This window comes from Scomber scombrus, chromosome 2 (genome assembly GCF_963691925.1).
Source record: "Scomber scombrus chromosome 2, fScoSco1.1, whole genome shotgun sequence".
Classification (NCBI taxonomy): domain Eukaryota; kingdom Metazoa; phylum Chordata; class Actinopteri; order Scombriformes; family Scombridae; genus Scomber; species Scomber scombrus.
In genome coordinates, this window is record NC_084971.1 from 33,336,650 (window position 1) to 33,364,195 (window position 27,546).

At 38.6% G+C, this 27,546-nt stretch overlaps 1 protein-coding gene across 1 annotated transcript; it reads right to left on the minus strand.

Annotated features, from left to right (window-relative positions):
* Nucleotides 1-6,304: 6,304 nt before the first annotated feature.
* nup133 (nucleoporin 133) lies at nt 6,305-26,939 on the minus strand. The gene is made up of 25 exons (XM_062430136.1): nt 26,709-26,939; nt 25,009-25,124; nt 24,727-24,830; nt 23,976-24,209; nt 23,297-23,467; nt 22,064-22,219; nt 21,781-21,851; nt 19,936-20,083; nt 18,461-18,611; nt 18,102-18,256; nt 17,502-17,593; nt 16,502-16,665; nt 15,496-15,590; nt 13,372-13,596; nt 13,165-13,287; nt 12,643-12,742; nt 12,275-12,538; nt 10,861-10,994; nt 9,800-9,958; nt 8,387-8,522; nt 8,114-8,232; nt 7,534-7,614; nt 7,376-7,440; nt 7,057-7,145; nt 6,305-6,487 (listed from the first exon to the last, which is right to left on the minus strand). The coding sequence occupies exons 1-25, from the start codon at nt 26,834-26,836 to the stop codon at nt 6,351-6,353; spliced, it is 3,417 nt and encodes a 1,138-aa protein (XP_062286120.1). The 5' UTR covers nt 26,837-26,939; the 3' UTR covers nt 6,305-6,350.
* Between the last annotated feature and the right edge of the window lie 607 nt (nt 26,940-27,546).

The following is a 27,546-nucleotide window of genomic DNA, read 5'->3' on the forward strand; positions in this document are numbered from 1 at the left end:
ACATATATTTGTTTCAGGGTTACTACCTTTTTAATTCGAAGTTTAAACATTATACTGGAAATCATAGTCTGATTATAGTGGTAATGTTGATCAGTGTTTCTTTACAACCAGAGTGACGTATGATTTATAAACATCTGGTTATTAAATACTGCAGATAGTGGGTTTTTTTTCTACTATTAACTATTATGCACTCTTTGTTATATTTACACAGAATAATCACAGCCTCACAGCTCTGATACTACTGATCATTAATCAGCTGAAAACTGTTTACTCGCCTTTTGACAAGTAATGATTTACTGAGAAGCAAACAGAAACGCTGTAACACTAGTATAGTGGAATGATGCCTTCAAATGCTCCTCAAAAGCTCCGACATCTTAGCTGCAAGTAACAATCTAAAATGTGTTGTTTTTCCCCATAAAGACATTACATAAAAATGACATGAACAATATAGAATCCATACACATAAAGTACGTTGCATGTTATATGACTAACTCAGACTGCTGAAGCTGAACAGAAGCTTCACATCTACTTTTAAATGACTGTGTGGAAACACTGTGGATTTTGTCCTCCATCACTTTACATTGAAAGCACATTTGAAGGAAATAATTTAATAGTCAGTATGAACAGGAGGAATGACTGTTCGTACAAATATACATGAATGTTGTTTTAAGACTGGCTTAAAATATTGTGAACTTGTCCTTTTTAAGACAATTTAAGTGTAAATGTTTATATACAGTTTGAAAGAAAAAAGAAAAAAATCACACACAACTGCTAGGGTAGATTAGGGTAAGGTGGGACACTTTTTGCAATTCTGACTTGTTTACCATATTTACATGTGAATCCAACACATTATATCAACAACTAATATCATTATGGAATCCCTGAGATGTTTCCTTGTTACACCAGAAGACATTTTTTAGATATTGTACTGACGGTACATTGTAGGCTTAGAAATACGTTGATCTATACAAAGCAGCCTTATCTGTCAAAACGTACTGAAATGAGTGTACCCATAGATTTAGGTTAAGAAAATAGCAGCCTGTATGTTCACGTGTAATTTTAAACAATGTAAGTTACACAGTATGCATATACTAGTTAGCTTTAAAACAATCTAATAAAGAAAGAGATAAATGCACTGGATCTTAGATACATATTACCCTAATCCACCCTACTCTATTGCAGGCATAGTAGACCCAATCTTACCCTAACGACGCAAAAATGTTGTGTTTTTTTCGCCTTTTTAAACTATGTAATAATTCGTTTGTAACATCGGTATGTCCGACTGTCCGTGAATGCAGCGGGCCGGTTCCAGCTGACTGTCACAATAAAAGCTGCTTTCTTTAAACCGGTTGATGGTAAACAGAAGCCTTGCTGCAGATCACTGCCAGCTCCCGTTAGTTAGTCTGTGTCAGTAATTAATTAAACTAACAAAAGCTCAAACTTCAGGTTATTCCAGCTCTCTCTTGTCTCTCTTTCCCATCCATCCACCCACCCATCCACCCGGCTCAACCCGTCCCTCCAAGCCGCTTACCTCTGCTTGTCACCGGTTGTCAGTAAGGATCTTTAGCCGCTGCAGGCTCCAGTTGAATGCAGGGGTAACAGCAGCTACCACCGGGGTGCTTATATACCCCTTCTCCTCCATACCACCCGACCTGGTTCCTTTTCTTTTTTTTTCTCTCTCGTCTCCCCCGGACAGCTGTGAGGAATGTCCCAAATATGGACCGCCGCGTGGAGGCTCGCGCGGCCGCTCGGGTCATATATGGAGGCTCGCGCGCCTCTCGGGTCATATATGGAAAGGGAGCCCCGCGCGACTCCGCAGCGTAGCGCTCGAGCCCGTGTATGGAGCGAGACCAAGACAGACGCACCAACCATTACTACTACTACCATACACACACACACACACACACACACACACACACACACACACTTCCATCACTTCAAGGGACTTTACACTGACTTACCTTCAATTCGTGGACATTTTACTAACCTTAACGGTGCTATATGTAAGAAATGTGGTTTAAAACATTTAAAACGTGAACTAAAACCGAGAAATACCTTCAGTTACTTTGTTTTGCTTGGAAAATCAAAAGGATGTGACGTTTTTTCTGTTGTTTTTCTCATGACACTTAGCCTAACCCTAACCCCTTAACATAACCCTGAACTTACCTTAACTTTGAACCAAATCTTCACCCGAAAATTCATGATTTACATAAAGGGTGCTTGCTTTTTTGTTCCTATAACATAAGAAATACCAGGATCACACACACAAAGTACAGGGAGCAAAAACGCCCATTCACAACTTTATGTTTTGGGTTTGTTTTATTTTGTTTTTCAGTTTATACATTTGTTTAAGTGTAAGAATCGCTGCCAGCTGTACTGTATGTGAACTTGTTTAAAATGTGCAGTTTCATTGTTGTAAAAATGCTGATTCTTTTGAGTTTTTCAAAAATCTTCATTATAAAGAGTTTTTTCATGTTACTTTGTTTAGAAATGGCTCCAAAGATTAATAACAGTGATCACATTTTCAGTCTCCAGAGAGTAGTTCTGTGTAAGACAGACTGAGTACTAGGCCTGTCACGATAATGACTTTTGTTGGACGATATATTTTCTCAGAAATAATCACAATAAACAATATGATTGTCATTTGAAGATCATTTTATACCACTGATATAAAGATAATAACAACATAATAATATAAATGGGGGTTGGATCTGTAAAAACACAGACTGCCATTATGGTTGGGGACAGAGTTATTTACCTTTAATTCTTCTGCAGTCTCCACTCAGGACGTCACAGTGAGGAATGGAGGACACTACTCACTTAATCAATGTGACATGAATAGCCTAGCTGCTAATGTGAAGTGTGGCAATACTGAGGTCAAAAAATAGTCATGTCCATCATGTGTCATACGATAAGTCGATATGTAGACATGATATTGATAATTAAGTTATTGTATCATAAGTCAATACCGTAATCATTGTGACAGGCTTAGTGTTTACTACATTTCAGAACCCCAGTACAAAGTCCAGAGGTTGTGATATGGAGCACAAGTTAGTGAAGCTGTAAACAGAACCACGTTCCTGCACATGCTCAGTGGTATCTGCTTTTACACAGAACTACTCTCTGGAGACTGAAAACATCATCACTGTTATTAGACTTTGGAGCCGTTTCTAAACAAACTAACGTGACCAAACTCTTTATAATGCAGGAACATGTCGCTCAGGGAAGCGATGTGACTCACTGAAATGTTTTTAACCTTCCTGTTAACTGTGTAACTTTCGTCCTCCCGGGTTAATATCGACCCGCTCTGGTTTGACTGTTTATAAAACATGAAGTACAAAGTATCACCCAATTCTTTTGGACCCTTTTAGCCAACTTCATTCCAGCTTATTACCACAGATTTTACACATATTTTTGGAAACTATAGTCAATAGGCCTCATTTAAATGAAATTCTACCTTATTTTTGATGATGTTCTCCTGGTTCAGAATTGGTCCAAGATCAAAAGGAGGGTTATTTGTTTTTGGACAACAAGGTCTACAGCACAGAGGAATAAGATATTTTAGAAATTGTAATACGCAATACACGCAATACTTGTTAGTAGATCAGTTCATTGGTGGTTTGGCTCCAAACATGAGATTTGGTGACAAAATATAGAAAATCACCAGACACATCCTTTCAATTATAGATGCTGTTGTTAGTTAATCAAAGTTTGGTATTGAGAGGATTTATTTAACGCGATAATAAACTTGTATTTAGGTTTCTTCAGGTTTTTCGGGAGGTTGTGCTGCTCTGCTGGAGGCTCCAACAACAACATCCACACAGCAGCTGAGTGACGTCCGAGCTCCGGTTTCTAAAAACAAGAGGGTCAGGACCTCCAGCACACCGGACAGCTGCAGAATTCCTCCGAAACAAAAACCAAGCCAATAGACCCGTCTGTGTTTGTCCAACTGCTAACTGAGCTCCGATGAGGTGTCAGGATTCATGGAGCTGCCGGGAAGGTTTTAAATGGAAAATGATCTGAAACTGTGACCGCAGACTGTAGTCATCATTCCAAAGAGAAAGATGAGGTAACTCAAACATTTGGTGACAAAACAACCTCCTGCTTAGAGACATGAGTACACTTGAAATACTTGTAACCTATCCAGAAAGAAATCCTCATCTTGTTGTTTATTTCATCCTTCTAGGTAAAATAATTTCTCACCTGCTTCAACAGGAAGGTCAAAGATCATTGAAACATAGCTGTACATCTCAACTTTTCTGGTTCCTGATTCTTTAACCTTCAACCCCTTTTTAAGAGGCTGTAAAAAGAGGTGAATTTATCCTTGATATTGTTACGATTGAGGTTAATACTACTCAATATTTCACAAAAAAGGCCAGAACAGTAAAACCTGTACATGGTTATAATTTACTATAAACACATGTAATTAACATTTATAAGCAGTATTATAAACGTTAATACATTATTATGCAGTTATGACATGTTTAACTATTTCTTAACATGCAGCATTTGTGGTTTTTCATATTATCATGACTGTGTTTTACAAGTTGAATATAGCGTCAGTATTAGTGGATTTATTCTTTCATCTTTATTGCACTCTGTGATCAGATAACTGCATTTTGCATCAGATTTGTTTGTGTATTTAACCTTTTTAAACCCTTTTATTCCCTTTATGTTACTTTTAAAATATTTTGGTCAATTCAAACCTCACGTATTTCTCCTTTAGAGTTGAGGGAAATATTCAGACACAAGAAATGGTTTAATTAATACCTGACAATGTAATATAATGTCCTGTATATTTTTTTCGAAGAATTCAGCACATTTGTTCTTAGAAAATTAAGGATCTTAACCTTCGTGTCGTCCTCCCGGGTCAAATTGACCCCGTCTGTTTTGACTGTTCCTTCTTTCCTCCCTTCCTTCTGTCTGTCCTTCCTCCCTCCCTCCTTCTCTTTCTTTCTTTCCTCCCTTCCTTCTTTCCTCCCTCCATCCTTCTCCCTTTCTTTCCTGCCCCTACCTTCTTTCATCTGTCCTTCTTTCCTTCCTCCCTCCCTCCCTCCTACTTTCCTTCCTTCCTTATTTCCTCCATCCTCCATTCCCTCCTCCCTCTCTCCCTTCTTCCTCCTTTCCTTCCTTGACTCGAAGACAACAGGAGGGTTAACCAGGATTTCAAATAGCTTTGAGTATATGAATCATGCTAAAAACACACCATCCATTCAGTATGTGGCTGCAGTGTTTTGCTCAGTTGGAAGTGTTACAAGACCCCTGGATAATGTTATAATGTACAACATAAACTGTCCTGCATAGAAAAGAGATGTTATGTCATTCACCCAATTAAAAGCAGAGCATAACAGTTTCTTTACACCCAATCTAACCTACTTTACTATTTTTAGGTGACGATGTGAAAGCGGATCATCACAGAGGATCCCTGTCAGGGCGGCAGTCGGCCAGCCAAGGAGTCCAAATCTATTAATAACCAACATCTGCCCTTCGTCACCCAACAGGAGGAAGTCCTGCCGAATGCAGGCCAGCTTCTGGTAATCTGTGCAGGCTCATATATCCGTCACTTTCTAGTTCTGATGACTGAGATATCAGATGGCACAGAGCCACAAAATGTACAAAGTTAACTGAATGTTGAATCAAGCTCCTGCAGAGAAATATTGATAGTAAGTATGTTTATATTTTTATTAGAATACTTTGGATGATTAATTTGATTAGCGCTCTATCCATCCAGTTAAATACTTCTTACATAATGGATTTGTGTGACTTCAGTATTCATGAAAGTGTGGCTACAGTCCTGTTGGTGCTTTTGTGGATTTAATGTAAAACAAAATTACACAACTGGCATCTTGTTTTATAGCAGTAACAGAAATATGCTGGATGGAAGATATGTATCTGCATCTGTCCTGTAGATTATGGATTTTAAAAACTCATATTCATAATCTTTTACCATTTTGTACCTTGTTATTTTAAAGCAGTACTTTAGTAAAGCCACTAGATGGCAGTATAACAGACTAACTGAACTGATGTAGAAATATAGACTGTTTGCCCTTTTTTTCCAGGTTTAAACCAAATGTGAATAAAAATTAAATTAAAGAGTCAAATCTAGACCTGCTCTATGTGAAAAGTGTTTTAGAGAACCTTTGTGATTTGGTGCTATATGAATAAAGATTGTAAAGTGATCATTTACTTACTCTGTTATTTTAAACAATAACCAAGTCCAAGTACAGAAATACTAACACATTTATTTAGAAAAAGGACACAATTCAACTCTTCAACAACTCATGAAAATTATTAGGATACAAAGGAAAGCTGAAGTGCAGCAGGTATTAAAGGGTCGGTGGGGGGGGTGTTTACATCTGTGCTTGAAGATAATGCTCATAATTCGCTCGGAGAACAAATTCAAAATAGGGTTTCGATTTCAAACTGCTCAGATCGTCCAGGTCCAGCAGCTCCTTAACTTCCGGCAGGTACGTCTGCAGAGGAACACCTAGAACAAAAATAGTTCATTTTGTCATTTAGATGTATATGTTTTAATCAGTGTAACAACATAGATACATTGGATCAGACTAAACCTTGAGGAAGCTGAACTACGCATTTTTCTGTATATGATATGTACGGAAGTCCATTCCCACCAAAAACATGAAAAGTTAGTAACAATATAACTTCATGATATTAAGTTGTAAATTTCACTTACTGAGATATTATGAAATCTTATACTATTATCATATCTTCTAAATCTCATGAGTATCATTTTGATTTGGCAACTCCAACTTTATTTTTATCTTTTTTTTGTGGTTTTATTAATGAGTAACTGTTTATCTATTTTTCTTTAAATGATGGAAATAAATGCATAAATGTGATTTTCCATCAAGACTCATGATCTCAGACTTATTTTCATGGTCAAAAAGTGATTTATGATGACAGAAAAATAAATCTTATTATGGAAAACAAGATGAAACAAGACCAGGACACCGTTTCATTCATTTAAAATGTGGCTCTAGTTTTACACGATGATTCTTTAGTTTATTTAGAGACAGTTTCATGAATCGAACTAACCTTCTTGTATGAGTTTTAGAAGGATCTTGACGAAGATGCTGTCCTTGGCAGCTTCTAGAGGGTCGTCGCTGCCGTCAGCAGAGGACCAGCTGGGAGGAACACAACACCACAAAAATAAGTCAAACCAATCAGTGACAACAGCTGAACAACGTCCAGGGACGATGAGCAAACAGTGACACATTTATCCCGCTTATTTTCTTCTTTCACAGCGTTGTGAGGATTTATTTCATTTGTAAAATGTTCTCAATTTAACTCTGAAAATTCTCAAATTTGCAGCTGAGAGAATAAACAAACAAAAAACATGACGGATGGATCTTACTCGTCTCTCCTGAGCGCTTTGCCGAAGATCTCACATTTCAGAGAGTCGATGTCCACGACGTCTTCCTGCAACGTGAACACAAAAAAATCCACATTAGTTGTCAAGCCCAACAATTTAAACCACAATCAGTCCCGCACTCAAGGAAAACAGGAAGTTACCTCGTCGATGTACTCCAGTAGATCCAGAGCCTTTTTGAAGTCGTACTCGTTGGCTAACCTGTTATCATCGCAGACGTACAGCTGTGGAGAGGAGTTAATATTCACATCAGTATTATAATTGTTTTTCAATTTATCTGGTTTCAGAGATTTTTATGTGAACAGGAAATTTTGTAACGGTACTCAGTGAAGTTTTTGTCCTTCAATAACACAATGGAGGAGGTTTTTTGTCGCAATTCAGCCTTGCAGCCAATTCTTCCCAGTGGTCAGTTGCGGTATTGCAGCTAAAATAATCCCATTGAGGCCCAAAACCCATTTTCCCCATAGACCACCATTGAAAAAGAGACTTCTGTAAAACTGCAGGCAAGGTCAATAAAAGTATTGATACATGGAGGTTTTATGTTTATTAAACTTTCTTTGAGCCAAGAAAATCTGTGACATCACAATGTAAAGTCTATGGTACCGTTTTTGGTCCAGTATCCAGCTCTTATAACACATCGATGGGATCAGCGGTCTAATTTGAGCTGGTGTTCACAATATAAATTAGAGTACAGTGAAGTAGAGTTTTTTTGTGTTTGTTAACCTGAATGAGGTTGTGAGCGCTGAGCAGCGGCATGGTGTCGGGGTTCTGCTGTTTCTCCTCCAGCAGCTGTCGAGGCAGCGTCTCCTGGTGCAGCAGGAAGCGCTCCTGCTCCACGATGTCTGATTGGACAGAGGAGAGATGGTGAAAAGTCTGATGATTTTTCAGCATCATTAAAAGTGAAGAAAAGCTTCAACCAGTCACATTTTTCAGATTTACTTGTGATTTGTAAGCATTCAAACGTCAGTCAGTAACGGGAGCAGCTGGTGTTCTCACCTTCGACCTGTTTGTTGAGCTCGTCCTCGGGCAGATTTGATGCCAGAGCTGTCAGCTTACTGAGAGCCAGCAGAGTCTTCTTCTTCACAAAGTAACGCGTCTCTGTGTTGGCCTGGTTGTAGAGCGTCCTGTGAGCCTGAACAGACACAAGACAACAATTATTATTACTAATTAATCAATTCTTAGTCAACTAAATCATGAATATTAGCTTGTAAAGTAGTGGAGCTTAAGCTGGTGAGAGAACATGAAACAGACACCAGGTAAGTGTTGAGGGTCACAATGGATGTGATGTAAACAGTCATTTAAAAGTAGATGTGAAACTTATGAGGCCTCAACGGTCTGAGCTTCACATATGAATCAGGCAGGTGTTTACCTTCATGTTAGTGAAAGATGTCACTTAAAGGAAATGTTCACAATTCTTCAAATCTGTCTTAAACCAGAAGTCAAGTTTTTTTCTGACTATTAAAACCTTCAGATGTGCTTTCAATGTAAAATGATGGAGGACTAAATCCACAGTGTTTACACACAGTCATTCAAAAGTAGATGATCAGCTTCTATTGAGCTTCATCAGTGTGAGTTAGTCATATCAAGTGATATCTGACACATTTACTGTCTTTTTAGCATCAGATTCCCTCTTAGTGTTTCCCTGTTGAGCTGTGGTGGAAGTATAGTAACACAAAGACTTTGCTACTAAAAACACTGTAACGATGAAACATAGAAGATGAAGATTTGACTCATTTGGACGACTGAAGCTTCATATTAGCTTCAGATCAACTTTTAAACTCCACCACTTCCATTGTAAACATGATGAAGGGATCTTCTAATGGTCAGTATGAACAGGAGGAATGATTACAGCAAGAAAAACACACTTAATGTTCATTTGAGCTCCAGACTGTTAATTTAAGAAACACTTGAAAAATTGTGAACCCATCCTTTAACTACTGTTCTGTATTCTTTAAAAAGGAAAAATGAGTCATATCTGAACAGTTACAGCAGTACAACACAATGTAAAAAGTGTTTTATTTACATGTTTAGGCTGAAGTAAACATCTGTTTGTACATTCGAATGTGAAACTAAAATACAGCTTGTTGTGTTATATATTGTTGGACAATATTTAACACTTAAAAAGTATGTAAATGTACGTTATAAATGAAGCTACTTTTCTTTTCGTTTTGGATACGTGTCACCAGATGATTGTTTATCAAGGTGATACATTCTGTTTAAAAAACCGGGACGGATGACTGAGTTTTATTACTACCGCTTTTCATTTTGTGTGTGTGTGTGTGTTTGTGAGAAACAGATAAAGGATATGTGTGTGTGTGTGTGTGTGTGTGATTGTGGCCTCCCTGCTTGAATGTGTTAACTGTAAGCCGGAAGGAAACGGTTCAGTGTGTGTGTGTGTGTGTGTCGTACACTCTGGTAGTCCTGGACGTGGATGTGATGCAGCCAGCTCAGATGCTGGTGAGCCTGCAAGAAACCGGCCAGCTGCTGGTGCTGAGCGGCCGGCTGGGACAGCAGCTTCCCCCTCTTCCCTTTCTCCATGTACCAGCGAAACAAGAAGTCTGCAAAGTTCTACGAAACAGAGGAGACAGCAGACATGAAGAGGAAGTGAGCGAGCAGCTGCAGAGCTCCGGGAAGTTACAATGACAGTCAAACCGCCGCCTCGTTTAAGGGAGTTTTTTTTTTTTATGTACAGAAGAGGAGTGTGACTGGTGTTAAAACCAAAAACATGAGTCACTTCTGTACATGTGTGATCGCACCTCTGAGTTTTATCAGCTCAAACACTTTGGTTTTCTCACTATGGTGGGAAACAACTGACTGAAAATGAGCCGATAAAACATCAGAGAGACGCAGACTCCAGATGAAGCAGAGAAAACACCAACCAAGACAAGAGATAAAGCTTTAAGCATCCTTAAAGGCAAGTTTCATCATTTATTTTCTCAGTTCCAGACTCTGACCTATGGGGGGGCGCTACAGAAAAGTAATATGCTCTAATGTTATGTTTAATGTTTTATACTTAAGGGTAAGATAAAGTTGGCAGACATACACAGATCCATAGCCATCACATTAAAACCACCTGTCTAATGAAGGCTCCCTTCATGCCACCAAAACACCTCCGACTCGTCATAGACCCCAAAAGATACACGCACCCCTTCATGGTAATACTGCTGCCATGAAGGGGGGGGGGCTTGGTCTGCAACAATATTTTGGTGGTTCATGTTAAAGTAACATGAATGTCCAGACCCAAGGTTTGTCACAGGGTAGTACCAGGAAGACCACCTGCTGTGTTGGAGATGCTCTGACAGTCATGTTGAGTTTTCATTCAGTGTTTCTCACCAAAGCAGATTGTTGCCAAGTCTTATTAAGGCTGAAGTACCTTTAACGAGTATAATTATTATAATCTGATGAGTCGTATGTGTGTGTGTGTGTGTGTGTGTGTGTGTGTGTGTGTGTGTGTGTGTGTGTGTGTGTACCTGGTCAGCGAACTTGGTGGTGTAGTGCTGTAGGCGGCTCTGGTTGTCGGTCTGCTCACACATCTGAACCAGGATGTCGAAGTCACAGTACTTTTCAGCCAGAGCTGCCACCCATTGGTACTGACCCAGATCCACTGTAACACACACATAGAAAAATCAACACTCAGACACTGTTACTGTCCACTGTTGTTTTAAATCCACAGTTTTTTTTAAATAAATCAAGTTTTTTTTGGGAAGATTGTTCCTCTAATATCTATCTTCGATGTTTTAGTTTTTATAGGTTGTTTCTTTAAATATATGAGTCTACTTTTTCTTTTGTACTATTTAGTGTATTTTGCTTTATTTCAACCATAGACTGTATATAAGAAATGGACGTTACATCCGTGACGTCACCCATTGGTTTGTGGACTGCTGCTCGGAAGCCAATAGTTTCGGATATGAGCAGCGCCATCTTGAAAATTTCAGGTGCATGCTGGGAAAAATAAAAACAGGGATTCTACTTATATGGGCATCAGGAGGAGCATGAGGCGCCCTCCTGAACCTGTGAACCAATCAACCTGTCAATCACAACGTAGCCACGCCCTAATGCATACCCTGCTTTATCGTCACATATAAAATCAGGGAGGCCAACATGTCACAAATGAACATCATACTGCATTGAAGAAGGCTTTAAACTAGCCATTGAGACCATAAACACATTTTGAAAACGTTTACTGAGGTTAGAAATCAAGTGAGAAGTTGGTGAATTCTCCATTGACTTGTATAGAGACGGAAGTCCTTTCGACACCAAAATGGTTGCCCCCTGGTGGCCTTTTGATAGAATGCAGTTTTAAGTTACTTCCGCGTTGGCCTCATTGCAGAGGACCGTAACTCCCCGCCTGATTTCAAGCAAAGTTTACGGTAAAATATACATACATATCTCCTGGTACTGTTGTGTAATTGAGTTTATTTGTTAAATAATGAACATATGTGTAAAAAAAAAAAAAGCCTTCATCAGCACAAACTCAGGATTTAGTTTGTGCTGCCTTCAAGTTCACTCTCTATAAGTCTGTCATCCTGTTTTTCATACTGTCAGTTTGCTACTCTGTAAACAGTAAACACATCATCTATTTTCTGTATGTCATTGAAAGTGATCCCTCCTCTGCTGCTCTGTGATGTTTCTCCCTTTTTTTCTTCATTTAAGGGTTTTTATGGAGTTTTTTTTCTATATTTGAATGAAGCCTCTAAAGATGGAAGATTGTGTTTTCTATATAGACTGTAATGTATGTAATATCGGGCTGTATTAATGATTATAAATACCACTTCACAGCTGCATGTGTGTGGATCAAACGTCTCTGTCGTCTGCACTTTTATTTTATTTCTATATTTATTTATTTCTGTATTTTAAGCTTGTTCAGCACTTTGGTTAACTCACACAGCGGGGTCAGCAGCTCCGAGCGCCGCTGGCTGTACTCCATTTCCAGGCTGTTGTAGCGCTCCTGTTGGGCCCCCGGGGGCCTCTGCTGCTGCAGGGAGGTCAGCTGGGCCACGTAGCCGCCCAGGTAGATGTCCAACAGCGCCACCAGCTGCTCACACAGGACGCTGCGCAGCTCCGAGTCGGCGTGCGGATACACGGAGCGCAGAATGATCTCGTGCTGACGGGAGATGACGGTGCGGATGCCGCCAAGGCCGCCTGACGCTGGAGGAGGAGGAGGAGATAAAGTAGATGATAAATGATCAATTATCGAAGTCCATCAGCTGATTTTACAGCTAACAAACCAACAGATGTGACAGATGAACTACCTGTCCAGGGGATGTACTCAGGCTCCGCAGCAACGTTTTCAGAAGCTCTGTACATGAAGGCCTTCGTCTCTCTGTACTGACCTGCAGCCTGAAGCATGTCCTACACACACACACACACGTTGTTTAGGCATGATCTTACATTATAACTTGTTATATTAAATAAAGGTAATGGAGTACAATTGTTATATATTACATTTAATCTGGGGAATCATGGAGATCAGGAAACATTTACATGTTTTAAATGAAGTCATTATTAGTGTAAGTCCACTTAAATACACTGTAGGTGATAAAATATGTAATATCATTATTTTGTGGTTACACCATTTGACATTTTCAGGAGCATTCAGTCTTACTTTTGGTAAAAAATGGTGCAAATGTCCTTTCAAATGATATAAAACCAACACAAACACTATATGTATATTTTAACAAACGATGCTGCTTTTAAAAGTAGTTTTTTGAATTGCTCATCTTGCCAACACCCATAAATAAAGTTAATTAAACAAATCTAAAGTTAGTGTTTACCTTGATGATGTTGTTGACGGTGAGGACGACCTCGGCCCACTGCACCGAGTCCACCGGATTCTCCTTCAGACTGCGCTCCTCTTCCTCCAGCAGACAGTCAAACACAGAGGAGATCTGAGACACCTGCGAGCACACACACAAAAAACATTTAACTCACTGCTGATCCGACATCTAAACGTGTCCGATCACGCAGACAGAACCAGTCACCTCTCTGAAGAAGACGTCTGCGGCGGTGAGGCTGGGCGGTACGGCGGTGTTGTTCCTCTGCAGCGCCACGCTGATGGCCCGGTTCACCAGCTCGCTGTGCTTGGTGTGGTGGTTCTTCAGCACCATGGCCACCTGCATCTTCTCCGCATGTTCGCACAGGAGCAGGCGTGTTGCCATGAGCGACGAACGCACCGTCACCTGGCTGAGCCGGTCCAGCAGACCCACCTGAGACAGAAAGACATTTTAGAGAGTTCGTATGTTTTTCTTCTTCTTCTCTTTTCAGAACGATGTCTGCACAGAAGAAGAAAGACTAGATGAAAAGACCCTAACCCTAACCCTTTTAAGGATTCAAAAGAGATCGTTGAACTTTTTTTGTGGGAAAAACATATAAGAAACAAATTATTATCCCAAGCAAAGCAGTTGAAAATGTCTAATTTTTTTTTTTAAAACATAGATGAAGACATGAAGAAATGAACAAAAAATAAAAGGCAATATTCAGACATACAGACTAATCAAAGACCTGTCTGAAAAAACAAAAGCTGCAGTGATAAGGGGAGATGGTCTCATGTTGAAAAGTGATTCGCGTGTTTCTTTAAAGCCTGTACTGTTCATACCGAGATCATTACCCAACAGGATCATGTGGGACAATATTCAGTGCTGCAGTGATGATATTTCAGTTTTGGCTATAACTAAAGATTAATAGAGAATTTTGATTTGATTTTCCACTGGTCGCATTAGATTAATCAGTGTCGTAGTAATCCGATTCATGTGTGGTCTTAGTTCGCCATCTAGTGGACAGAAACGGTAGTGATTTAGGATACTTAATATGGTGAAAGCACCTCAACTTTCTGGTTTTCTAGTGAATTAACAGTATTATTATTAAATGTTAGACCACAGTTGGGAACAGTTGAAGAATAACAACCTAAAACTGACGATTAAAGTTGCTGGACACATTTCTGTGGAGGCGCTGGAATAAATAATTTGGGTGCAACAGTTTGAAAAACATGAGCAGGTGGAGTTTTTGTGGGTTTTAAGAGACAGACAGTAATTTTTGTTCTTCAGTGCCCAATTGGGTTTATAGTGGAAGAGGAGGTCAGCAGTGTACTGAGGTGTTAGACCATGTGAGACTCTACAGGTTAGCACCAGTACTTTAAAGGTGGATGCGAAATCTAACTGGAGGCCAGAGCAGAGACGATTAAAAACAGTGTGATATGTGATCTGTTGTTATTTCTAGTAAAAAGCTGAGCGGCTGAATTTTGGACAGTTTGCTTTAAATAGATAAAAAGAGTGTCACAATAATCTAAAACAAGAATGTGTATGTTCTTTGTGTTTTTTATGTTTTAAATGTGTCTTTTGTTTGTTTTTAAATGTGAAATACACAAAAAGCAGGTCACTGTTGAATGTGGTCATAGAGAAGAGAGAAGGCAGGAGACTCAGTAGCATCCTGCTCAATAAGGATCACACATTGTTTGGTGTTTTTAGTGAACTGGACCTTCTAAATCTTTCTGAAGAACACCTTGGCATCACTAGTCTGGCACTAAAGGAGCTCTTCAGAAAGATTTAGAAGGTCCTTTATACCTGGTGCAGTGAGATGTGGACTGTTTGATTGATTGATTATGTGTGGTGTTTTGCATTTATCTTGTACTGCCAGAGTCTGTATGTTAACTGTCTTTGTGTGAACGTGACATTGAATCTCCCCTCTAAGGGATTAATAAAGTACCTCTTATCTTAAATGGTGGATCAGTTGAGAACAGCATTTTGCTTCTTTGTATGCAGAGAGTGTATTTAGAAAATAAAATCGATTCTTACTCTGAGGAAGAAATAAAAGCATGAATAATCATCTTCATTTCAACCTCGGTCACAGATACTTTAATCAGCACTGTTTGTCTAGTACATTCGTTTTCTGGATTTCTCGGACCATCCCATTAATGTCTAACAGGATAACCACATACTAAATGTTAGAAACACCTCTCAGTATGAAGCAACGCCAGGAGAAACTACAGCCTTAAAAAAGACCAACAGTTTCAACAAATACTTATTATTACCTTTATAAAAGACTGCTGTATAAAACATTAGTTTAAGCTACAAGCTGTTTAAGCTGTTTGTGTGTGTGTGTGTGTGTACCTGTAGCAGGAAGTCCATGAAGCAGCCGTGAGCCTTCATCTTGTCTTCCAGCTGGTGGAGGATGATGAGGGAGGTGAGAGGGAAGCCAGCGCTCTCTGGAAGAAGAGAAGCAGAGATGAAACATTTCTATCAAACAGCACAGTCATCATAAAGTCCTCTCAAACACTTCAGTCCATCATGTCTATCGAATAGCAGAGCGACACACTTTCATGTGTCAGACTATTATCTGGTTGTTGTCTTTTTAAATACATTTCTTTCTCTGTTACAGCCTCGTCCATAATTGCATTTTTGTAAATTGTGCAACATTGTTTTAATGGAGTGAGCGCTCTCTATGTGAGGATCTGTGTCTATTCACAGGTGCACAGCTTAAATTTTGAGCATAATGGGATTTTTTGGCACTTAATTACTACTATTAGATTTATATGATGTTCTTTACTGAAATGAAATATAATCTGCTTTATTTACTAATATAGTTGAGAAAATACTAACTAATATATAAGGACTTTAGGGTTATGGGAAATCTATGGGTAAATATTTGCACATAGAGACAAACATGATCTACATGTTGTATCAACTTTCGAGCAATAAATCCTACATAGTATCATACATCATACTTCGTTAAATATCATCAAATTGAATAAATAAATGTGTAATTATCTTGAGATTAAGTATTTTTAACGTGAACTTCTTTAGCTTTCCCATAAACCCTGCTGCTTCTGCAAAATATTAAACACAGATTAGAGGCTCGTCTGTTAACATCTATATATCATTCCATGTTTTTTTTCTTTTCTTCATGTTGTTACTTGTTCTGTCTTATTATCAGTTTGTCAACTTGTGAAGCACTTTGAACTCCATTAACTGTATGAAAGCTGCTGTATAAAGAAAGTTTGATGGATTGATTTATAACGTTAAACTGTAGATGAATGCTTCAGCTTTAAGTGATTCATTTCATTTTAGTTGGCAGCAGCTTTTGTCGCTCTCCCTCGTTCCTCCTCCTCTTCCTCACCGTCGGGGACGGACTCGGCCCAGCGGGGGTCGGAGGCCGGGTAGTCGTCCACCAGGTCCAGGTTGATCCGGGTCACCATGCCGTCCAGCTCGGCTCCCTCCTCCCCATCAGCGTCGGCAGGGAAGAGCTCGTCTGTGATGGTCTGAGCCCCGATCAGGTCGTTACTGACAGAGAGGAGGAGATCATGTTTTATTTACAGCTTTACAGAGACTCAATCCTTCTATCTGACATATAGTGATATCAGCCTTAAAAAAACTAATATTTTTTATTTTTTATCAAGCAATGAAAGAGATTCACAAACATCTTTTAAGCGATTGTGATGAAAATGTCCCTCTAAAGTTGAAGACAAACGTTTAATTCATCATGTTTAAATATTTTCTTTCTTGTCTACTTTATTTTTCTCCATTTTATTTCTTATTTCTTTGTTTTTATTGGGTTGTTTCTACTGATTTGTTCATTTTTCTGGTCATTTTTTGTCCCTCTTGTTATTTTTCTCTATATTATCCAAAATTATGTTAGCTTAGTTTCTTTTCCTTCCTTTTATTTGTTATTTGTTTGTTTTTTCTCTTCAGGTTGAGGGCAGATCTGCAGCTTCTTGATTTTATTTTTATAGTATGCATATCAAGTCATATCTCAAAAAAAAGCTTTAAAAAAAGGTTAAAATTCAGTGTTTGAAAGTGTTTAAAGACTGAAAATAAATAAATCTCTGCAAACATTATTTTATATTCAAATGTTCTTTCTTCACAGCTGCAGCTCTCTGTTATATTGGTGTAAATAGTTTGTTTTCTATGTTTGAAATATTTTAAATGATCTCTCTCTGAAAACTTTATCTTAATAACTTTTGCGGACGTAAATTTACACTCAACCGTTCTTTCAGAGCCGAGTTTTACAATTTCAGACGTCTGGTCACACAGTTCAGTTTGTCAGTTTGTGCACCCAACACTTAAAATAAATAAATAAATAAATTAAATGTCTTTGGAGCAGTTTATTAAAAACTTACCGACAGAACTGCAGGAAAGCCGCCTTCAGCATTTTAGTTTTGTCCTCTTGAGCTACGAGTTCGGTTCGGGTCGGCGTCTCCATGACTGAAACCTTCAACAGAAGAGTCGAAATGATGAACACACGTTTAGATTTACAAATGTGTATAAAAAGAGAATTCAGAGCCATTTCCTTTTAATTGTTTTATTTATGATAAGTGGTTAAGGTAAAAACAGGAAGTCCAATGTGTGAAATGTGTTTAAATTACTAAGAACAGAAAGATTCATCTGTCCTTAAAGAAACCTCTGCTCTATCACACATCTGACCACATAAACACAAGATTACACAATAGAAAGGCAGTTTTAAAGCACAAGAACAATTTAGTTATGCAGAAACAGGCCCAAACTTTTTCTCTTTCTCTCTCTCTTTAATATTTGGTATTAGAGGAAGCTGTTCGTGGTTTTCTATGACAGATGTTTTGTTTCTAAATCACAGATGTGAAGATGGAAATAGGCTTACTACTACTTTAACTAAATGCTTTATATATCAGCTAGACATACCTCTGTAAGCCAGAGTGTACTTTGAACACTGCAGTTTTAGTATGTTGTACATTTGTTTTTACCTCTGGAGCCGCAGCCAGCGAGGAGCACAGCGAGTCCTCCATGGTCTCCGGCAGGATGGAGGCGCTCTCCCGAGCCACGACCGCCACCAGGCCGCTGTTCTGGGAGAAAAACACCGGCAGGTTGGCGCAGCAGCCGCCTCCACGTACACCATCACCTGGAGAGATGAAGACAGGGAGAGATGTGTCTTCGTTGTTGTATTGTAGACTCATTTATTTTTCTTTATTATAATTAACTGTGACATAATAAAGTAATTAAGCCCTGCAACATCATTTGAAGTCATTATTTCTGATCCGATTTAGGACAAATTAGAGTTGGTTTCCCGTCAAAGACCCCTCAGGTTCCTGTTAACGAGTCTCACCAGAAGAGTTGAAGCTGATCTTCTCATCAGGTAGTCCTCCTCTGCTGGTTCCCGTCGAGCAGGCGAACACCAGCTCGTCGTTGTAGAGGAAGGCGGTGGAGCCCGGGGAGCGTGGCACCACCAGCCGCGTGGCCTGCAGGGCTTCTTCACTCTGAGGAGACACATCAGGATTTATCATGAACCAAAGTCTGCTTTTTCTAAATATATTAGGACTAAAACAACAATATCATCTCCACTGAGTTTTAAATATCTTGTTGAGTTGATTTTTATAGCAAACCAGCTGCTGCCTGTATGCAGTCAGTGTTTAATGAGTTCATAAAAACAGAAAACAGCTTATTTTCAGTTTTTCAATCATTTTCTTCACTTACATCTAAATGAATCTAGTGATGTAGATAGTTTTACTTTTATGTGTAAGATATATCGGGCTTTTAATAGATGAGTACATCGTTAGTTTGGATCCAAACATGAGATTGTTTGACATTAAGAAAAATATAGAAAAATTATCAGACTGATCCTTTGACCCTTTCGCCTCACTAAGGACATTTTTGGCTTTTTATTTTTATTTTCTTGATCATTTTGGGCTGTGTTCATGAATATGGTGTACATTTTTCCAAGGATTTTTTTTTTATTATTTCAACCAAATCAATTATAATAATATGTCTTTAATACACTGAATAGAATATATATATATTTATATATATATATATTCTCATAGAATTCTCATAGAATATATATATATATTCTATTCAGTGTATTAAAGACATATTATTATAATTGATTTGGTTGAAATAATAAAAAAAAAATCATATATATATATATATATATATATATATATATATATATATATATATATATATATATATATACACATTTTTTTGACCCTGCTGCCAAAATATGGCTCTTTCATGCATTCCTTCATTTTGGAGCCCTGGCTTCAAAATTGTAGTGTTTTTCTCTCTCCACCAGATGGCGCCATTTAGCTGCATTTTGCCTATGGGAGAATACAATGCAGTGTTCCCCAGTTCTGCTTGTCCTGTATTATAAAGCAAAGCAGACCACTGAAAAATATGAGTGCATCCAAAATGACATGGATGAGTTGGTATGAGTGTCAGAGTGTGGTGTGTATGTGTGCAATGAAAAATTAATGTGTCTGTGTTTGTGTGTGAGTGTGTATGTGCAGCTACAAATGGAGAATTTGTATTGTCCTGCAGGTCTGCATTTATAGCATTACGTCTAAATCTCTCTTTCACACAGACCCATATGCAACCACTTTCATTCATGCATCCACCCACATCTAAAAACCTCAACAAATAACCAAAACTACTGTATCTACATGGTTACCTAGATACTAGAATATAGTAACAAACATATTTTTAAGCAAACTGACCCTTTAACAGAAGAGCAAAGTGATGACTGAGTCCCTTAGCTGACACAATAAACTAACCAAACCCACCAGAAGCTGGATCAGGACTGACCTGGAAGGGAGTGCTGTATTTGGTGACCTCCACGGTGAACTGGTCGGAGATGGCGGCTCCATGGTCCTGCAGGGTGACCAGGCAGAAGTAGGCCAGGCAGGGAGTGTCTGCTGGGTGCCAAGCTGCGGCCAAAACCACCAGGCCAGCTCTGAAGAGAGAGATAAGAGAGAGGCCTTTACTGTCACTGTATTCATAATACAGTAAAATTGCGAGGGCCCATCACAAACACAATCAATCATGACCCATCATAAAACTATACTAACTAACTATATCTATATACTACTAACTATATCATTTAAAAAAACAAAGGCAGCTAAAAATTAAGACAAGGCAGGTAAGTAAAAATAAAGTGCTGTGAGTGCAAGTGTCAGGTAAAATATTGCACTAGTAATATATTGCACAAATATATGAATAGAGTTTTAAAAACACACAGCACAGCTCTCAAAAACACCCGAGCTACAATCTGTGTTTATTCATCCACTATAAAAAATATATAGCAATACTAAAACCTGTTCAGGGTTATGTAGCTCTCCATATTGAAGTATAATTACATATATCTTGTACTAAAAAGGTGCTGTACATTATTATTAGATGATAGCTTTCCTAAGTCTCAATCATAATATATATTAATGTTATTTAGGCTAGTCTTAACAGAATATATGAGTTTACTCTTTTTAGATTTATGTACTTCTAAATGAGCTTTTACAGTATATTTATGTTAAAGTTCATCATTTTGAGATGCTTAATCACACACATTTAAAAGTTATGATTTTAGCATCCTGTTGTTGATCTATTTATAGGTGTCTATGTGTATGAGTCCATGTTTTTATGGTCGGTCTGAACAAATAACCGAATAATCGCTCCATGCCAACGTTCATAAGAGTTAAATAGATAAAGCGTCAAAAAATAGCTTTCAATATTTAAAACAAACAACAAGCTTTAACTGCGCAAACTTGTATTTATAACAGCGTGGAGTATTTTTTCTACCCGTCATAAACAAAACTGAGCATATATTTTACAATAATGTTAGCAATGAGAGACGTACCGTTAGTTTTCTGTCTGAGACTTTTGTCAAACTTTCGAGGAGCCGTTATAAACGTTGACGTTATAAACGTTGACGTACTAGTTTGGTGATTAGCGTCAGGTCCGTCTCCCTTAGTAACCGTCACAGCAGACGATAGCTCAACTCTGCTCCACATATTTCACACCTGACAACATTATGCTTTACTTTCTGGAAGTTTTAAACCAGGCTGGACTTTTGTGTGTCTTCGTCTGCATCATGTTCCCTCCAGTTAGCTAGCAGGCTAACTTACTACCGAGCTAAAGGCAGCAGTAAAAATTCCCTCCGTGTCAGATTTACTTCAACACAAGGTGGAGGTGGTTTACAGAAGCTTACAGCTCCTCCTAGTGGCTGAAAGGGAGAATTGCTCTCCAGAAGCTGTTAATAAACCCTTCATACTAAACCACAGAGCTCAACTCTTAATTAAAGAGTTTCAATAAAGAAAAAAATACAGCACAAAGGTCGAAGTTAGTCCCCATGAACGATTATTCAGGAATTAGGCTTTAAAGACCCAACCCTACTATTTACTGTTTACTATATTCCATTTCTATTTAAATTGCCTAGACCACATGGTTTCCCTCTTGGAGTGACTGTGACTGCTGAAATCTAATAAATAGTTTGTTAAATGTTCTACCAGTTTATTAGATATTAATAAAACAGTGATGATATTGATAGGAAAGGTAGATTTTTTTTTAAAGATTAAAATATCTTGCTGAACTTAAAATACAAACAAAACTTTCACATTTTGTTTTAAAGTATAAAAACAAGCAGAAAGTCAGACTCACTGGCTGAGCTTCATATCGAGGTATGTCACGTTTGCTCCCTCCTTCATCTCCTCGTAGTTGCTCTCTGACCCCTGATGGAAGAGAAATGTTGAGAAATCCTTTAATGTCCTTCACAACAGTATTTTCTGTATTGAAGGTCTGAGTGTTGCACAGAAATTTAAAGGCTAATCTAATCAACATGACTGTCAATCTCCAATATAAATGATGAAATGCAACAATATTTTAACTATAGAGATCAAGCAAAGCCGAAACTTCCACATTCATGTTGCATGGGCGTACTGACCCAGATGGCGTCGGCGATGCTCTCCGTCAGAGCTCTCTGGGCGTCCCAGCTGAGGATCTGGTGCTCCCAGCTCTCGTCCACCTCCCATTTACTCAGACTGGAGCTGGTCAGCGAGTACAGACAGCTGGCTTCGCCAACCCACAACACGCTGTGGAGCTGGAACGAAGACAAAGGCGGGAAACATTCAATCGGGTTTATCAGTTATTTACTACAAACCTTCTTGTTTTTATAACTTTTGCTGGTGAACATTAATGATCGTCTTCATTAGGGGCGATCACAAAAAGACCAACAAATAAAAACCTCTTCACCTCTCAACAAACTTTCTTCTTAACCAAAACCATTTTTCTGTCTGTGTTTAATTTTAATTCATAAACAGATTATCACACTCTAAGCCTCATAGAGTTGTATCAGCAGAATCCTTACTCCCGACCTTCGCTGTAGAGCTGCAATGACTAACTGATTACAATTAATAATACAACTATTTAATAAATCAGCAACTACTCCAATTATAAATTCATCAGAACAAAAATGTACAGAATTCTCTGCTTTCAGCTTCTTAGATGTGATTGTCTGGGTTTCTTCAGTCGTCATATGACAATAAACTGAATATCTTTTGGTTGTGGACAAAACAAGATGTCACTTTGGACATTTTTTTTACTATTTTTGGCATTTTATAGACCAAACAACTAATCATTAAATCTAGCAAATAATCAACAGATGAATCAATGAAGAAAAGAATCATTAGTTGTAGCCCTGCTTTGTTGTCACAATGCCAGTCTTGTTCAGGACAGGAACAATTTTTTTTATATATCAGTCAGAATTTTATGATTATTTTGTTCCATTTTTAATCTTGTGTAACATTAACAAATGATCTCATGTCTGTCCTTCCTGCACTGAGAAGAACCATCTAATAAAAATCTGTCAACATTGTAAAGTTCAACTCTGTCTATTTAGTATGATTTGTCGATAATCAGAAAAAAATGTAGTCAAGCTGTTAATAAAAAGCACCAAATATTCTCAGAGTGTGGGTTTGCTGCTTTCCTCTTTTTTTACCATTAGAAACTGAGTATTTTTGCACACTATGAGCTTTGGGAAACTGTGATGGATATATTTTTTACTCTTTTAATGCTGACTGACAAGGTCTAGTTCAGACAGAAGGCTTCTTGACTGCCGGCAGCTTTACACCAAACTCCTCCGACCAAGCTTTGCATGTTCTGTCTTCACATCACTCACCGTGTCGTTGGCCGGCGGGGAGAGGATGCCGAACAGGCTGGAGACTCTGCGTCCGATGCCGGAGAGCACACCCTGACCCTGCTGCAGAGCTCGATACTGCAGCTTTCCAGAAGAATCAGCGCTCGCTCTCAACAGCCGACTCTTGACCGACGACAGGACAAAGCTTCCACCCTGAGAGAGAAGACAGATGTAAAACAACAGCTATGATGTTCTGTTTAAAAGGGGACATGTTGTGCTTTTTTATGGCTTTCTGCTCATTTTTAATATATACTGTTTCAAAGCGCCAAAACTTGAGGTGAACATATGTAGAAATGCTGCCTGCAAGTCAAAAGTCAGGGCTTCGATCTGCTCTGAGCGCTTCATTTGTGATGTTTTTATCTACATTGCTGATGACCTGATTTCTGCTCAAATCCACAAACAACCGTCTAATCGGTCGCTAAGGTTGTTGTTAAGGTGTTTCCATGTGTCGTTCACATTGTCCACTCTCATATTTCATATTAACAAAGAGACAGGAGCTAAAACCCTGCAATTATGCAAAGATATTCCAGTAGAGTTCCAAAAGATAAATATAGAACTTGAAATGTGCAGAGTATGTCCCTTTTAGTTATAGCTAAAGGTTTAAAATAGACTGGAAAAGTGTATTTAATCAAAATCTATCTGAACATTTCCTGTGACTTACTCTGACAGCAACAACAAAGTTGCAGAGGTCTCCCAGGTCCACGTCCGTCTCTGTGTAGTTACCCTCCTGGCTCAGGCTGGGCCAGAAGCGAGCCGTACCCTCCGTCGCCACCGCCAGGACGGAGATGGACTGGACCGTGGCCGTCTCCAGAGGAGCGGCGGACGTCACGGCCACGAGGTCGGCTGTGTTGTTGTACTCGCTGTCGGGCAGCTGCAGCTCCTTACAGACTGACAGCTGCAGGAAAACACAAGAGACGGTTTCAGTTATTGAGTCATGTCTTTCCCTGTAAAAGCTGCAATTCATTCAGTCATCTATCCAGGTGTTGGGTCAGGGGCTCAATATTTTTGCTGTGGCTTTATTGCAGCTTCTTCTCTTGTATGTTAGAATACTTTTCATACCATGACTGAGAGAGACAGCTGAGTTTTCATTTGAAGCTGAGTGTATTTAATTTAGTAGCACTGTAAAATTAAAAATGTGTTGTTGCCACTTAAAAAAATAAGTGTTACTGCTAGTTTACACATTTCTTTTCAATTTTAAATCATTCATGCAGCAGTAATTATCTAACAACAAATGATATTTCAAATTCATGCTAAAAAATACTAACATACACAACAAAGATTTGCAGTCAAGAAACATTTCAGGTCCAGCTCATAAAAAAAGTCACCAAATTTTGCAAGATAAATGGCAGTTAATTTAATAGTTGGCAACTAATCGATTAAACCTTTGATCGCTGAGCTCTACTGAACTCTACCTTGGCCACAGCTGTCTGGCAGATCTTCCAGATGATCAGTTTCTCTCCACAAACCATCCAGGCCCAGCCGCTCTCATTCACCTTTACTGAGATCTGGTCATCAGCTGGAGAGCCAGACAGACACAGAAATGTTCAGAGGTAAATACTGGAACATAATACAAACCCTGCAAACAGCTACAGACATCAACAAGAACAAAAAAAAAGGAAGAGAAGACACCACAGGAATTAAACAAGAGTGCTGAAATCAAACAAAAACTCATTAGGAAACATGGTTTTCTTTACCGTCAGCCATCGTCAGTGCCTCCATCACTTTAACAGGCAGCGATGAGCCGAAGGTTTGCACATCGTAGTTGAGAGTTTCAGAAGTTGCATGGCTCTGCACTCTGGTGGGTGTCGACCTGAGATGAGACATTTTTTTTTTTTAGTGAGTCAGATAACCAGATATTTATTGTCCCAAGGAGACATTTGTGCTGTACATGCCTCCAGAACAACAACATTCATACATACAGTACCAGTCAAAGTTTGGACACACTTTCTCATTGATGTGAATGGTGTCCATGTCACGTTTGACTGGTACTATACATGCAGACAAAACATATCTAATAGACTAATACATATCTGGTCTTGTGATAATTAAGCAATGAAATTTAATTGAAAGCTTCACAGAAAAAGTCAGGTGTCCATAACAATAGTGAAAGAGGTTTCCTGTAATCATTCCTCCTGGGATGTTACTGTCATTAACAAAAGGTGTTTCTAGTATTTAGTCTACTCCACAATGCTGAAGTTGTTGAGGAGAAAGTTAAGGGAAACATAAATAATGATATATAGCATCTGAGTCTCTGTTTTTCCACCACTTACACTTCTGAAAAAGTGTTAGACATCGTAGCAAAAAGCCTTAATGCTGCTTAAAGTCACTTTCAGATTTTTGAAACCTTTATTTTGCTTATGAAAACAGACAAATTAGTGATATCACTCCTTTATCCTCCATCCAGACTACATTAGAGGGAGAAAAAAAACTGTGAAATTGCTATTTGTTCAGTTTTCACAAATAGAATCAAGGTTTCATTCATGTGAAATGAGTTTGTAGAGTCTCCTTGTTAAACTAGTCCAGGTTTGACTGGAGTAATACTGTGATTTTTCATCTGGACCTGTCCTAATGTGGTCTGGGTGGTGGACAAAAGCTGTGAAATTGGTATTTTTTTCAGTTTTCAAAAATAGAATCAAGGTTTCACTAATGAGAAACTAGGTTTACATACGTTCCTGGAGTCTCCTTGTTAAACTAGTCTCGTCTTGACAGGTGTAATATTGTGGTTTTTTACTAGACATGTTTTAATGTGGTCTGGATGGGGAAAAAGCTGTGAAATTGCCCATTTCAGTTTTCACAAATAGAATAAAGGTTTCACTAATGAGAAACCTGGTTTTCATACGTTTCTGGAGTTTAGTTTAGTTTATTTGGATCCCCATTAGCTGTTACCCAGGCAACAACTACTCTTCCTGGAGTCTCCTTGTTAGTAGTCTAGTCTTGACAGGTCTAATATAGTGGTTATTGATATAGACCTGTTTTAATTTGGTCAGAGTGGGATAAAGCTGTGAAATTGCTTAAAAATAAAGGTTTAACACATCTGAGAGTGAGTTTAAACAACGTTAAGGCTTTCCTCTACGATGTATAATATATTTACAAAAGTGAAAGTGGTGAATAAAGGAAAACCAGCCACTAAGTAGTTTCCTGAACCCCCAATAGGAAACTAACTTCATGCAGTGACTAATATTAGAATAAAACCACCTGTCAGTATAAAAACCACTACCTATAATTCAACAGCAGCCCTTAAAATTACCATAACTTGCAGGTGAAACTTGGATTTCTCGCATTGTTGTTGTATTCGACTACATTTATGTGAGTCATGTGGACATAACAAACAGGCAGCTGCGTGTTTACACACAGAATTAACCTTTAATATGTTACCGGGAAGCTGCTCACTCACCTGGCCGACAGAGGCGTCCTGCGCGGGGAGAACAGCAGGCTGGCGGCCGCTCCGGAGACGCTTTTCCTCCCGGTGTTCCTGCCCTGCTGCCGGCGGCCGGAGCTCGGGCCAGTGCGGGGGCTAAACATGCCTGCTGTGTGGTACCCTAATGACAAATATCCACTAATTTAAACTGTAAACTATAAGATGTGCACCACCACCATAGACACATCCACCACTCCAAACAGCGCGCGGTGCAGTCGCTTCAATAATACGTCATCAGCTTCTTCCTTTGCTGTTTAATGTTGGTTTGCAAAATAGCCTTTAGTTACAACACTGCCACCTCCTGGATTATAACAGAACAGTCTCCTAAAATTGAAGCAAAATGCTCCATAGAGCAGAGCAGAGCAAAACTGCAGAAACAGGGACATGTTGTATTTTTTTTCTTTTTCTTTTTCTTTTTTCCTTAAATCAGACAACTGTGTACTTTGTGCAGAATATGCATGCAAAGAAACAAATCAATATGTTCTGAGTCTTGGCACCAGGGGGAGACAAATCAAAATGTGCATAACGAGGTTAGATAGTTGGTTTGTTTTTTTGCTCAAAAGGGTTTTTATGTCAAAATCCTCAATATATCTGGTTTGGTGGCGTTAATTTCGGTCACATGTTCTTATACATATCTATTTTATCATATTTTCGAAGATTTTTTTCTATGTATTTTATTATCTTCAAGCTGCAAATATATTGTAAATGTGTATGTCTATACAGCTTTCATTATATAGTTATGTCTATATTTTTATGCTGATCTTTTCATAACTCTTCTATCAGTCCTCAACACTGAACTCTTTCTGCACCACAC

Excerpts from the sequence above, each read along its gene's own strand:
- nup133 (XM_062430136.1), bottom strand. The coding sequence starts at position 26,836 with ATGTTTAGCCCCCGCACTGGCCCGAGCTCCGGCCGCCGGCAGCAGGGC. Across the intron at positions 22,220-23,296 it reads CCCCGCCGGCCAACGACACG|CTCCACAGCGTGTTGTGGGT; the intron begins GTGAGTGATGTG and ends TCTTCGTTCCAG. Across the intron at positions 15,591-16,501 it reads GGCCGAGTCCGTCCCCGACG|AGAGCGCTGGCTTCCCTCTC; the intron begins GTGAGGAAGAGG and ends CTCTTCTTCCAG.